At 32.4% G+C, this 12,533-nt stretch overlaps 1 protein-coding gene across 3 annotated transcripts in view; it reads right to left on the minus strand.

Moving 5' to 3' along the window:
- LOC105830877 (zinc finger protein 423 homolog) overlaps positions 1 to 12,533 on the minus strand; it is a 368,687-nt gene that overhangs the window by 25,526 nt on the left and 330,628 nt on the right. For all 3 annotated transcript variants that reach the window (XM_036292275.1, XM_036292277.1, XM_036292278.1), the window contains one exon: positions 2,216 to 2,440. In XM_036292275.1, coding sequence (XP_036148168.1) covers positions 2,216 to 2,440 — 225 coding nt within the window. The remainder of the gene's footprint in view (positions 1 to 2,215; positions 2,441 to 12,533) is intronic.

The raw sequence follows: 12,533 nt of genomic DNA on the forward strand, positions 1-12,533 counted from the left end.
ACACTCAATCATTGGGTGTACATACTCAGTGTTTGAGTATAAACACTCAATCTTTAGTGTAAATACTCAAGATTTGAGCGTATACATCTAAATTTGGGAGTAAACTTCCAAAATCGAGTATTAACACTCAATTTTGAGTGTAAACTCTAAAAATTAGAGTGTTTTTTCCGTAAGGGTCGTCCTCATACGGCAAATTTAACTAGACGCTTTCTCGATCTTGTCTGACAGTAGTTATTCAGATCACGACTACTGCCTTCACGTTTCGTATAACGTCTTGTTTCTTGATATCGTGACCAAACTCTACTCACTACAGAGATAGACACACCAACATAATGCGCTACATGACGCACGCGAAAACCTTCAAAAAGTGCGATTATTTGTACAACTTCTGGTGCAGGCAAATGTCTACGCGGTATTTTGGAAATTTCGTATACGAGCTCAATACACTACGAGAGTCGCGTCTGTGTACTGAACATTTATTTCAAAGTCCCTTTGTACGTAAACATTACTTGTAAACATTACGGTATGTATGTGAGTAGGTACTCGTAATGTTTATGTATAGAGGCTATAAAACAAATGATTAACACACAGACGATTCTTGTAGAGTATTGAGCTTGTATACGAAATTTTCAAAATGCCGCGTAGACATTTGAACGCATTTGAAACAACATAAAACGACATTTAAGAAGTCGCAAGAAACAGCGAGCGCGCACGTGACGAACTGCGGGGTCCTTATCTTTGCTGTGAAACACATACACACACACGCACACAGGCGCGCGCGCGATATGCACAATCCGACCGGCATCTCCCACGTGGTGTACATTGGATAACGCTAATGCCGGCGGTAAGCGTTATTTAAAAAGAAATATATGGTTGACTTTATAACTTGGTCAAAAGGTTAAAAAAATTATTGAAAAAACATTGTAAGCAATTTCAGCAATTCCAAGAATGATGAACACGTAGAATAGAAATGTTTTATTCTATGAACGTTAGCGTTTATTACTGGAGAGTAATCGTATTATAAAACTCTGCTTTAGCGATGTGATTGAATCTTTCTTCACAACAGTACATTGAACTAAATGAAAATCGTAAAATATGCGATTTTTTACGTAATTTTTGAACGCAATTTGTTGTTAGAAAAAATAAATCTGTGAAAAAATTAATAACAGCATTCAAAAGTGCAAACTTTCAGCTTTCCAATTGTTCACGAGTAACAAGCGATAAAAGTCAAAATGACCTTTTTTTTTTAAATCTCAATAACTCGGTCAAAAAAAATCGTACAGCAATAAACAACCACTCAAAATAAAGGGAAAAGATCCCGCTTTAAGATGTAAGTAACGAAAATGCTCTCTGATTTTTTCATGCGAGATGCAACGCAGCAAATTTGCATTAAAAATTTTCATTTTAACGGGTTAAGCTTCATCATTGTGCCACGTTGGTGAAAAAAAAGATAACTAATATCGCTAAAAAGCGTTTGAAAGAAGTTTCAAGCTTTAAAACGCTTTTTGGGTTTTGTTTTTACGATGATTTTTCGCTGAGTTCCAGCAGTTTGAAAATAGCATAAATTTTTGGTATACAAAAAGTGTTCTCCATTTTTTTTTAGTAATATATATATATGTGTGTGTATATGTATATATATATATATATATATATATATATATATATATATATACATATACACATTTTGAAAACAGGTGCATAACTGCTAATTTTTAAACAAATTTTTACTACTCATTGTATGATAAGATTATAGTGCAAAAATAGCCAATTTTTGAACAGACATTTTGAAACCTATACCGATATTAATTTTGAAAGTATTAATTCACACAAAATTGTAGAAACAAATTTCTTCGGTAAAAATTTATATTTAGAATATCATATATATATATATATATATATATATATATATATATATGATATTCTAAATATAAATTTTTACCGAAGAAATTTGTTTCTACAATTTTGTGTAAATTAATACTTTCAAAATTAATATCGGTATAGGTTTCAAAATGTCTGTTCAAAAATTGGCTATTTTTGCACTATAATCTTATCATACAATGAGTAGTAAAAATTTGTTTAAAAATTAGCAGTTATGCACCTGTTTTCAAAATTGTCTGTGTGACCATTTTTTTCTTAAATAATTTATGATCATTATCATAAGAACGAACAAATGATTGTTATTTATATACGTTTGAAATGTAAAAGCTAAAATTACCTGAAGTCCAATGGGAGTTGTAAAGAGTGATTGGCAGATATAACAGCTAAGAGCGGCACAACCGGCGAAAGTGTGTTCTATTAAGTGAATTTGCAGCTGCATAGGACTAGCAGCCTCGAATAAGCACAAGTGGCACCGTAAAGCCTCTGAAGATGCTTTCCCAGATACCTCCAAATGTTCCTTTCTCACGTGTTGTTGAATTTTGGCTTCAGTTGAAAACGATACCTAGCAATTTTAATACATAAAAACTATATTAACACTTGAATATATCCTCTTATCCTCTTATAAAATAGCCATGTAACCCTAAAGTTGCCTGCTAATCGCGATTGCATTGTTGCCTCTTTATTCCGATCGCGATTGGCTGTCTCGCGCTTGACTCGCTTCGTGTGCGAGAGTCGTGGTTTGACAGTTTAGTCGAGAGTAGCTGTCATTGAATTTTGACAGCTATCATGTGAATATACATATTGATGTGCACGTAACAAATCGGTTATGTGCATATTACATATTAAACACGACTCTGAGGATGTACTATCTGCAATAAAATCATTTGTTGTGAAAAATAAAAACAATTATTTTTTATAATAACAAAAAGTTAAACAAATTTTGCAAAATTTTAAAATGATAAATTACAATTTAATATTTTACATGAAAAAACTTTATGTATATACACATAACACTTAGTGAAAAATAACTCATTGAATTGATATCAAATTAAGAGAGAATTGATATAAATTGCATTGATCAAATCAAATTGATATCAATTTGATAGTTATTTCTCACTGGAAGAGTTAGAAAGATAAACAGTGACAAACAAAAACAAGAAAGATATGAAAAAATAATATGGGCAAAATATAATAGAGTGTATAAAGCAATAAAAATACATGAGAAGCCTTTGTATATTTTAATGGGGTATAAAAGTAGAGAGTCAGTCAATGATAGCAAGATTTAAGTGCGAAAACGAGGCATTAGGGAATAGATATTGAAAAAAAGAAAAAGTGTAATTTTAAATTGCTACACAATTTAAAAGTAGAGACTTTAGAACACTTATTAGAAGAATTTACAAAATTGCGAAGACAAAATTTCTTTGTTAGGAAAATGTTATCAGAGGTAGATATAGGTAACTATTGAAAAATGCTATGTACTCGTCTGGAACTTGCTATAAAATAGTAGTTTACTATTGTAGTGCGGTGCCAGCCATCTAATAAAAAAATTGTTTAAAAATGCTTAAAGACCGGAATGTAAAAATGTATTAGAGACGAGAAATGAGCGTAAATAGTTATAAAAAATTCTATGTAAATATTTAATCATGCCATGTAACCCCCTTCCAAAGTTTGAGAAGTAAGGGAAAATAAACGAGTTGTGTATATGTTATATGCAATAGTAATTTTATGCAGGGTGTAATAACAAATAAAAAAATAACATTTGGCGTGCGCGAAGCGCGCGCATGTTCTAGTATCTAAAAAAGGAGATGTTAAATCGAATCGAATTTATTGTTGCCGCTTTTCCGAGATGCTGATTGGCTGTCTCGCTATCTTGTTGTTAAGTGCGTTGTGACTTTCTTCACTTTGTGTCATTTCCAGCTGTCAAACTACTTCGTGTCATTTTCAGCTGTCAAACTGTCACTTTTGATAGTTGATTGAAATAATTACAAAAAATCAGGGAAAAAGAAAAAAGAGCCAAATAAAAAATATACGAGAGGAAGAGAAAGAGAGAGAGAGAGAGAGAGAGAGAGAGAGAGAGAGAAGGGGGAGGAGAAGTAAGAAAAAGTTTAATTTTTTATAACACATTAAGTATTTTAATATATATATGTATAATTTTTGAAAATAATTTTTTCCTTTGAATGTTTTTTGCTTTTCTTCTTTCCTTTTACAACATAAAGTTTGTTTTGTCAAAATTAGAATTTTTAATTTAATTTAGCTGCGTTTTTATTATTAATATATTTAAATGTTTTTTATTTAAGGTTAAAGAAAATAAGCATTATATTAAAAAAAGAAAGAAAGAAGTAGAAGGAGTAGAGAGTAAGAAAAGAAACATTAAAAAGGTATAAACAGAGAACAGAAATAAAAAAGATACATAATATTAATGAGTCAGGTGTAGAAAATCAATATATTATTCGGTTTGTAGTTAATATTGACGCCAAACTGGTAGATATATTGATTTTTTTATAGCTGTTTCAAAATCAATTAATATAGCTGATGCGGATCTAAAATTATATATACACTGCAAAAAATGTAATGTATCTAATAAGATATGTAATTGAAAACTGCCTACTCAATGCAATACCATATGTTATTGCAGTATTGTACTTGCGTTAACGGTAAATATTGTATTAAGTATTTTATGTAGTTGGCAGCCCGCAATTACAAATGTTATTGGTTATATTTTTTTTTCTGTGTGTGTATTTTTTTATGTGTGCATGCGCACGCGCTTGTGTGTGTATGTGTGTAAAATTATGTAAATTTATAAATAATTATTGTACATAATATTATATAAAAACATGTTTTTATATAATACACACACATATATGTGTGTATGTATTTATTCACAAAAAGTTAAATAATTAAGTAAATAATAATTTTTAATAAAATATGTTTTTATATAATATTATGTAGTTATTTATAAAATTACACTTACACTTTTTTATTCAAAATTGCAGAAGATAAAGGATAGATTAAAGAAAGAGAAAGAGATGAAGAAAAGAAAGAAGAATAGGAAAAGAGAGAGAAGATTCAAGAAAACATAATTCTTTTAAATTAGTAAAGATTAAGACATTTTCTTATAAAAACGGAGGGAGAAAAAGAAAGACAAGAAAGGTATATAATAATTATAGATTAGGTGATGGTTGTGCAGGAGGAGTTACAATTTTTTATAAAAAGGATACATTACATATTACTAATGAAAAAAACATTTTAAATAATCTGGATATTTTAGGTATTAAAATCAATTTAAAAAATAAAAATAAAGTCCAATATATTATTATTTATAGAAGACATGGTAAAATAGAAGACAAAAGAACATAGAAACAAAAAATCATGAAGTACATTCCATCGGATTTTGAGACAGCTATAAAAAAATCGATATATCTATCCGTTTGAGTCAACGTTAATTACAACCGAACGATATATTGATTTTTTATACCTGACTCAACTTAATGATTATTAATATTATGTACCTTTTTATAATATTATATAAGAATAGATTTTATTAGAAAATAAATATTATTTATTTAAATGCTTTTAAATTTTTATTTTTTATAAATATCTATATACAGGATGTTTGTAAAGATTTATGCAATCTTTATAAACAGGTAGAGCGCATTAAACTGAACAGAAAAGTCCTTTACCATTTTCCATTTTCGCAATAGTTAACGAGTTATTGATTACACAGGTACACAAAAAAGTGGTGTTTCCTTTTGAAATTAGGAAAAAATAGGCCAATTCAGCAATTATGATCTTGGATTTGAATTCAGCGAGTCAAAATACATAAGGATTAATTAATTTGGTCCGCCGAACCAATTGCTTTTTTGTGTGCCTGTGTAATCAACAACTATTAACTATTGCGAAAAACGCAAAATGTTAAAGAACTTTTCTGTTCAATTTAATGCGCTCTACCTGTTTATAAAAATTGCATATATTTTTACCAAACTCCCCGTATATATATATATATATATATATATATATATATATATATATATATATATAAATGTACATATACATATGCATGTATATATATTTATGTTTATCTTTAAAATATCGAATTTTTACAATACACAGAGCATTGTAAAAAAAAATTTCTGCAATAGGCTGACAATTGCAGAAAATATCGAATTTTTACAATACACAGAGCATTGTAAAAAATAATTTCTGCATTAGGCTGACAATTGCAGAAAATATCGAGTTTTTACAATACACAGAGCATTGTAAAAAATAATTTCTGCATTAGGCTGACAATTGCAGAAAATATCGAGTTTTTACAATACACAGAGCATTGTAAAAAATAATTTCTGCATTAGGCTGACAATTGCAGAAAATATCGAGTTTTTACAATACACAGAGCATTGTAAAAAATAATTTCTGCATTAGGCTGACAATTGCAGAAAATATCGAGTTTTTACAATACACAGAGCATTGTAAAAAATAATTTCTGCATTAGGCTGACAATTGCAGAAAATATCGAGTTTTTACAATACATAGAGCATTGTAAAAACTAAGTTTCTGCAATAGGCTGACAATTACAGAAAATATCGAGTTTTTACAATACACAGAGCATTGTAAAAAATAATTTCTGCATTAGGCTGACAATTGCAGAAAATATCGAGTTTTTACAATACACAGAGCATTGTAAAAAATAATTTCTGCATTAGGCTGACAATTGCAGAAAATATCGAGTTTTTACAATACACAGAGCATTGTAAAAAATAATTTCTGCATTAGGCTGACAATTGCAGAAAATATCGAGTTTTTACAATACACAGAGCATTGTAAAAAATAATTTCTGCTTTAGGCTGACAATTGCAGAAACTATCAAGTTTTTGCAATACACAGAGCATTGTAAAAATTATTTTCTGCAATAGGCTGACAATTGCAGAAACTATCGAGTTTTTACGATACACAGAGCATTGTAAAAACTAAGTTTCTGCAATAGGCTGACAATTGCAGAAACTATCGAGTTTTTACAATACACAGAGCATTGTAAAAACTAAGTTTCTGCAATAGGCTGACAATTGCAGAAAATATCGAATTTTTACAATACACAGAGCATTGTATTCGCACTTAACAAATCAAACTTTCGCCTAGGGATTCTCGAAGTAGAGTCTTTGCCCTTTAATTAAAAAAAACGTACATGTAATTTAGATGATTTTTCGCAAAGTTGCATCACTTTGAAGATTGCCTAAAATTCGGTCAAAATTTTTGGCTCGTTTTATTTTGCGCCAGTGTATATATACATAAATATCTATAAAAAATAAAAAGTTTAAAAAAATTGCAAGAATTAAGTGATAGGTAGAAGGAAATAGAGAGAGAGAGAGAGAGAGAGAGAGAGAGAGAGAGAGAGAGAGAGAGAGAAGGAGAGAGAGAGAGAGAGAGAGAGAGAGAGAGAGAGAGAGAGAGAGAGAGAGAAAGAGAGATTTCGGGAAGGTAACATTTGCGTTTTAAATATTTTGAAAAAAAGGAATCTTAAACTCTTATTTCTCATTTCTTATTAATTATCATTCTTAATAATTATAATTTTTTATTAATTATTATTTTCATTCAGTATCATTTGCGTTTTAATTATTTTGACATTTTGTGTATTTTAATAGAAGAAAAGGAATGAGATTAGAGAGAAAGAATTGGGATCCAGAGAGTTTAAAAGGAAATCCAGAAAGTGAAAGTGTTGAAATTTGATTGAAAATTATCAGGTAACAATACATGTAATATTATAAATTTTAATTTATTAAAAAATTTAATTTTAATGATGTATTATTAAGGCATAAAGTTAAAAAAATTTAATTTTAAAGTTATTGAATGCTTATTATTAGAAGTTGTTGAAATGGTCAGAGAGAGACAGTGAATTTTGTCGAAAGAGATTAGAAAAGGAAAGAGATTAGATAAAAGGAAATTGTTATTGAGAGAGATTAAACAAGAAAGCCAGAAAGTGAAAGTTTTGAAAATTAATTGAAAATGGTAACATTACATATAATATATTATAATTTTTAATTTATTTAAAGGGGATTAAGAAACATGAAAATATAATATAATTACTAATTTGTGTTTAGAGAGAGAGAGAGGGGGGGAGTGGAGAGAGTGGGAGAGCGTGAGAGATAAAGAAGAGGATTAGATACGAAAGTAAAGTGTAAGAGTAATATTGAACAATATGAAAATAATATAATTAATATCATTAATAATATAATTAATAATTTAGAGAGGGGGAGAAGGCGCGTGAGATAGAGAAGGGCATTAAATATGATAAAGTGTGTGAGAGTAATATTACAGAAGAAAAAAAAGTGCAATGTTCAATATAAAAATGCTAAGTGGCGCGCGCGAAGCGCGCGCAATGTTGTGTTCTAGTCTCCTATCTAAAAAAAGGCATGTAAAGTCGATTGCTCGCATTTCTCGAAGATCATTGTTGTCGCTTTTCCGCGATGCCAATTGGTTCTCTCGCTGCGCTTACTTCGTGTTGCAAGAGTAGCTGTCATTGCAATTGAATTTTGACAGCTCTCAAATTTGTATAAATATTATCTATACATTTATTGTTGTAATTTATTTTTAAAAGGTAAAAAATAAAAAGTTAAGTAGCGCGCGCAAAGCACGCGTCTGTGGTGTCTAGTGGTATATAAACATGAAATATTTTTTATATTCTTTGATAATAATGGTATAAATATTTATTTTAAACATTTTTATAAATGTTTATCATAATTTTTTTAATACCTGACAAACTCAGACATAAAAATATGTACAAATAATTTAGCTTCCGAAACGGACCAATCTCCAATTTAGTTCAAATTTTGAAAATTTCATTTAGTGAAAAAAAACATATGCAAGGATTTTTGGCAACTCAAAAAAATTTTTTTTTAATGTCGGTAAATAGGAAATCCATAATTTGTAGACAAAAATTTAAATGTGTGTGTGTGTGTGTGTGTTTGTGTGTGAGCACAGCGAAGCAATGTTTTTGTTTACTTTTTTTATGGGTGTACTTGTAAAATGAGTAAGTGTTAATTCCGTTACCAGACATTGTATTGAAAACCTGCAAACATAAGTGAACTTTACTTTGTTTGCAGTGTGCACATGGGTTAGCGACTTGGATGGCGTGCTTACGTGAGTGAGAGTGAGTGAGAGTGAGTGAGTGAGTGAGTGAGGAGTGAGTGAGAAGTGATTGAGGAGTGAGTGAGGAGTGAGTGAGTGACTGAATGAGAGTAAGTGAGGAGTGAGTGAGTGAGAGTGAGTGAGGAGTAAGTGAGTAAGTAAGTGAGTGAGTGAGTGAAAGTAAGTGAGAAGTGAGTGAGGAGTAAGTGAGTAAGTAAGTGAGTGAGTGAGTGAGGAGTGAGTAAGGAGTGAGTGAGGAGTGAGTGAGGAGTGAGTGAGTGAGTGAATGAGAGTGAGTGAGGAGTAAGTGAGTGAGTGAGTGAGTGAGTGAGGAGTGAGCGAAGAGTGAGCGAGGAGTAAGCGAGGAGTGAGCCAGTGAGTGAGCAAGGAGTGAGCGAGGAGTGAGCGAGGAGTGTGTGAAAAGTGAGCAAGGAGTGAGCGAGGAGTGAGCGAGGAGTGAGCCGGGAGTGAGCGAGGAGTGAGCGAGGAGTGAGCCGGGAGTGAGCCGGGAGTGAGCCGGGAGTGAGCCGGGAGTGAGCGAGGAGTAAGCCGGGAGTGAGCGAGGAGTGAGCGAGGAGTGAGCCGGGAGTGAGCGAGAAGTGAGCCGGGAGTAAGCCAAGAATGAGCCGGGAGTGAGCCGGGAGTGAGCCGGGAGTGAGCCGGGAGTGAGTCGGGAGTGATTTAGGAGTGAGCCAGGAGTGAGCCAGGAGTGAGCAAGTGAGTGAGCGAGAAGTAAGCGAGGAGTGAGCGAATGAGCGAGCTGGCGAGTGAGCGAGGAGTGAGCGCGTGAGCGAGCTGGCGAGTGAGCGGCGAGTGAGCGCGTGAGCGAGCTGGCGAGTGAGCGACGAGTGAACGAGGAGTGAGCGAGTGAGCGAGGAGTGAGCGAGGAGTGAGCCAGTGAGTGACTGAGTGTGTGAGTGAGTAAGTGAAAAAAGGTGGAAGAGAGGGAGCAAACGAGCGAGCGTAACTAGATAAATATGTAGCTAGGTAGCTAGGTAGCTAGGTAGCTAGATAGCTAGATAGCAGTAAGTATGCAAGTAGGTATGTATGTTGGTATGTATGTATGTAGGTAAGTATGTAGGTATGTATGTATAATTAAACTTTACATTTTTTTATTTAAAATTGCAGAAGACGTTTGATTAATGTAAACAAAAGATAGAGAAAATCAAATTGCAATTATTATTATTTTTAAAGTAAAAAGTCAAATAGCGCGCGCTTGTAATGTTCTAGTATATTTAAAAAGAGTATGGTCATTATAAAGGAAACGAAAATTCTATAAATTTTTAACCGAAATTTTCAAAATTTTAATTTCTTACATTTTTTTTATATTTTTACACAAATTAATCATAAAATTTTATTTCTACAATCTTTAATTTCTTTACCATTACTTTAGCAAGGTAAAAAGTTGAATTCTTTTATTACAGGTTTCAGATTTTATTAAGTATTAAATGTTTTTTTCTCACGTGTTGTTCAATTAGGAAACGGCTAAAAATTTCAATTATTTTGGAACTATTCACACGTATTTAAATATAAAAATAAACTTTAAAAGTGTTTTAAAAAAGAAAAAATTTTATAAATTTTGTCGAAACCTTTAAAATGTTAATATTCTTTATTTTTATCATTTTAATACTAATTAATTAATCATAAATTATCTTTTTTGGCCTTTAATTTCTTCATCATAATTTTAACAAAATGAAAATTAAACTCTTTTATTGACCTGTATAACATTTTATACAACATTTTATACTATATACTTGAAATATCGCAATAATAATCGAGATATTAAGATATTATGTGTCAAAATCGATCTTGAACATATTTTGAAAAAATTTGTTATACAGATAGATCAAGCTATTTCGCATAACTGGTTGAAATTTTAAAATAATTTAACGTGCCGAACTTGTTATGAAGCCTCAAAGCCTTGAGTCTTTTAATATAGGGTGGCACTCACTTGGACACGGTTCAAATGGACACGGTGCATTTGCACACGATGTTTTTGGACATGATATCTTGCGCGCCGTTCATTTGCACACCGTTCAGTTGCATATTGTTCAGTTGCATACCGCTCACTTGCATACCGTTCAGTTGGACACAAAAAGAAACGAACACACACACACGCGCGCGCGCGCGTGCAGGGTGCAAGGGGAGGGGGTCATTGGCTTCCTTCTTGCACCCACCCCATCGGTAGGGTGCCCTTGGCATAGTTATTTCTCACTGTATCCAAGTGAACGGTGTGCAACTGAACGGTGTGCAAATAAACGGTGCGCAAAATATCGTGTTCAAAAGCACTGTGTGCAAATGCACCGTATCCGATTGAACCGTGTGCAAATGCACCGTTCCCGGGAAGATAGGGCAAACGTAAAAAAATCGAATGTTATGACTTATAAACAAAAATTCTATCAATATATTTTTTAAAGGCTAATTTATTAGGATATATTATTTAAATTAAATTAAAACAAAGTTTACGATGATTGCCCGTGCCGTTTTTACGTAATCTAATCGAAAGTTTATTATTTGGGTCCCGCCTACAAGTAGTGAGCGACTTACTCACAGCGTAGTGGCAACATTGTGCTGCATGAACGTGAGTGTGAGAGAGAAGATAAAGCAAGTATTTGCGTATGAGTCTCATTTCCACTTTATTTCTCTCGCTACTCTCGTGCGATGTTGCCAGCTCCTCGTTCACTTTGTTGTGAAATTGTGTATGTTATGTGTGTGTGTGCACACGGACACGAAGCATCACGCGTGTATTGCCCAGTAGTGTTCAAAAGTGTATTATCTTTCGCTTATTTTAACCTTTTGATCGTTGGCATTGAAAACTTGTTAATTCTCTTAGAAAGTCTTAAAATGTCATACTTATATCTTAGATATAATTCATTATATCTTAGATACAATGTATCATTGTAGCGTCAATATTGACTTTCAGGCGGTCAAATTGTTAAGGTTATTTGCGTTCTCTCTCTTTTCCGCGGACTGTCTTTCAGGATGACTGGAGGGTACATAATACCTTAATTTTCTGAATTGTACAAGTGAGAGCACGCCGAGGAAAGCGCTCGAGCAGCTCAAGTTATAACACGGCAAGTATTGGTGCAATGCAGCAAGACGTGTAAGTGGCAAAGCACGTGCAATGACGCACTTCTTCTCCTTCCCCGCATCGCCGACAACCAATGCCTGATACTGTGGGCCGTGTTATAGTTCAATCGGTTTGAGCGTTTTCCTCGGCGTACTCTCATTCATATAATTAAAAAAGTTAATATCTTGGTTATTATTGTGGATATCGCAAAACTATGATAAACTTTTACGTTCACCTCAATCCCCAGATAGCACAGGACGTCCTCAGGATCATCCTGAATATGTCCCGGGATGTCTTGGGATCTTGTCAGGATATAATAGTTGTATTATTGTAAATATTTTATGTATAAATTTGACTTCTAAAGTAAGTTTAGAATGTTAAATTCTGTAATAGTATTAATATAAATTGAAATTTTACTTATGTCTTGAGGACATCCTTGGGATGTCCTGAGGATATATGTATTCTA

Source organism: Monomorium pharaonis, chromosome 9, assembly GCF_013373865.1.
Source record: "Monomorium pharaonis isolate MP-MQ-018 chromosome 9, ASM1337386v2, whole genome shotgun sequence".
NCBI classification, from domain to species: Eukaryota; Metazoa; Arthropoda; class Insecta; order Hymenoptera; family Formicidae; genus Monomorium; species Monomorium pharaonis.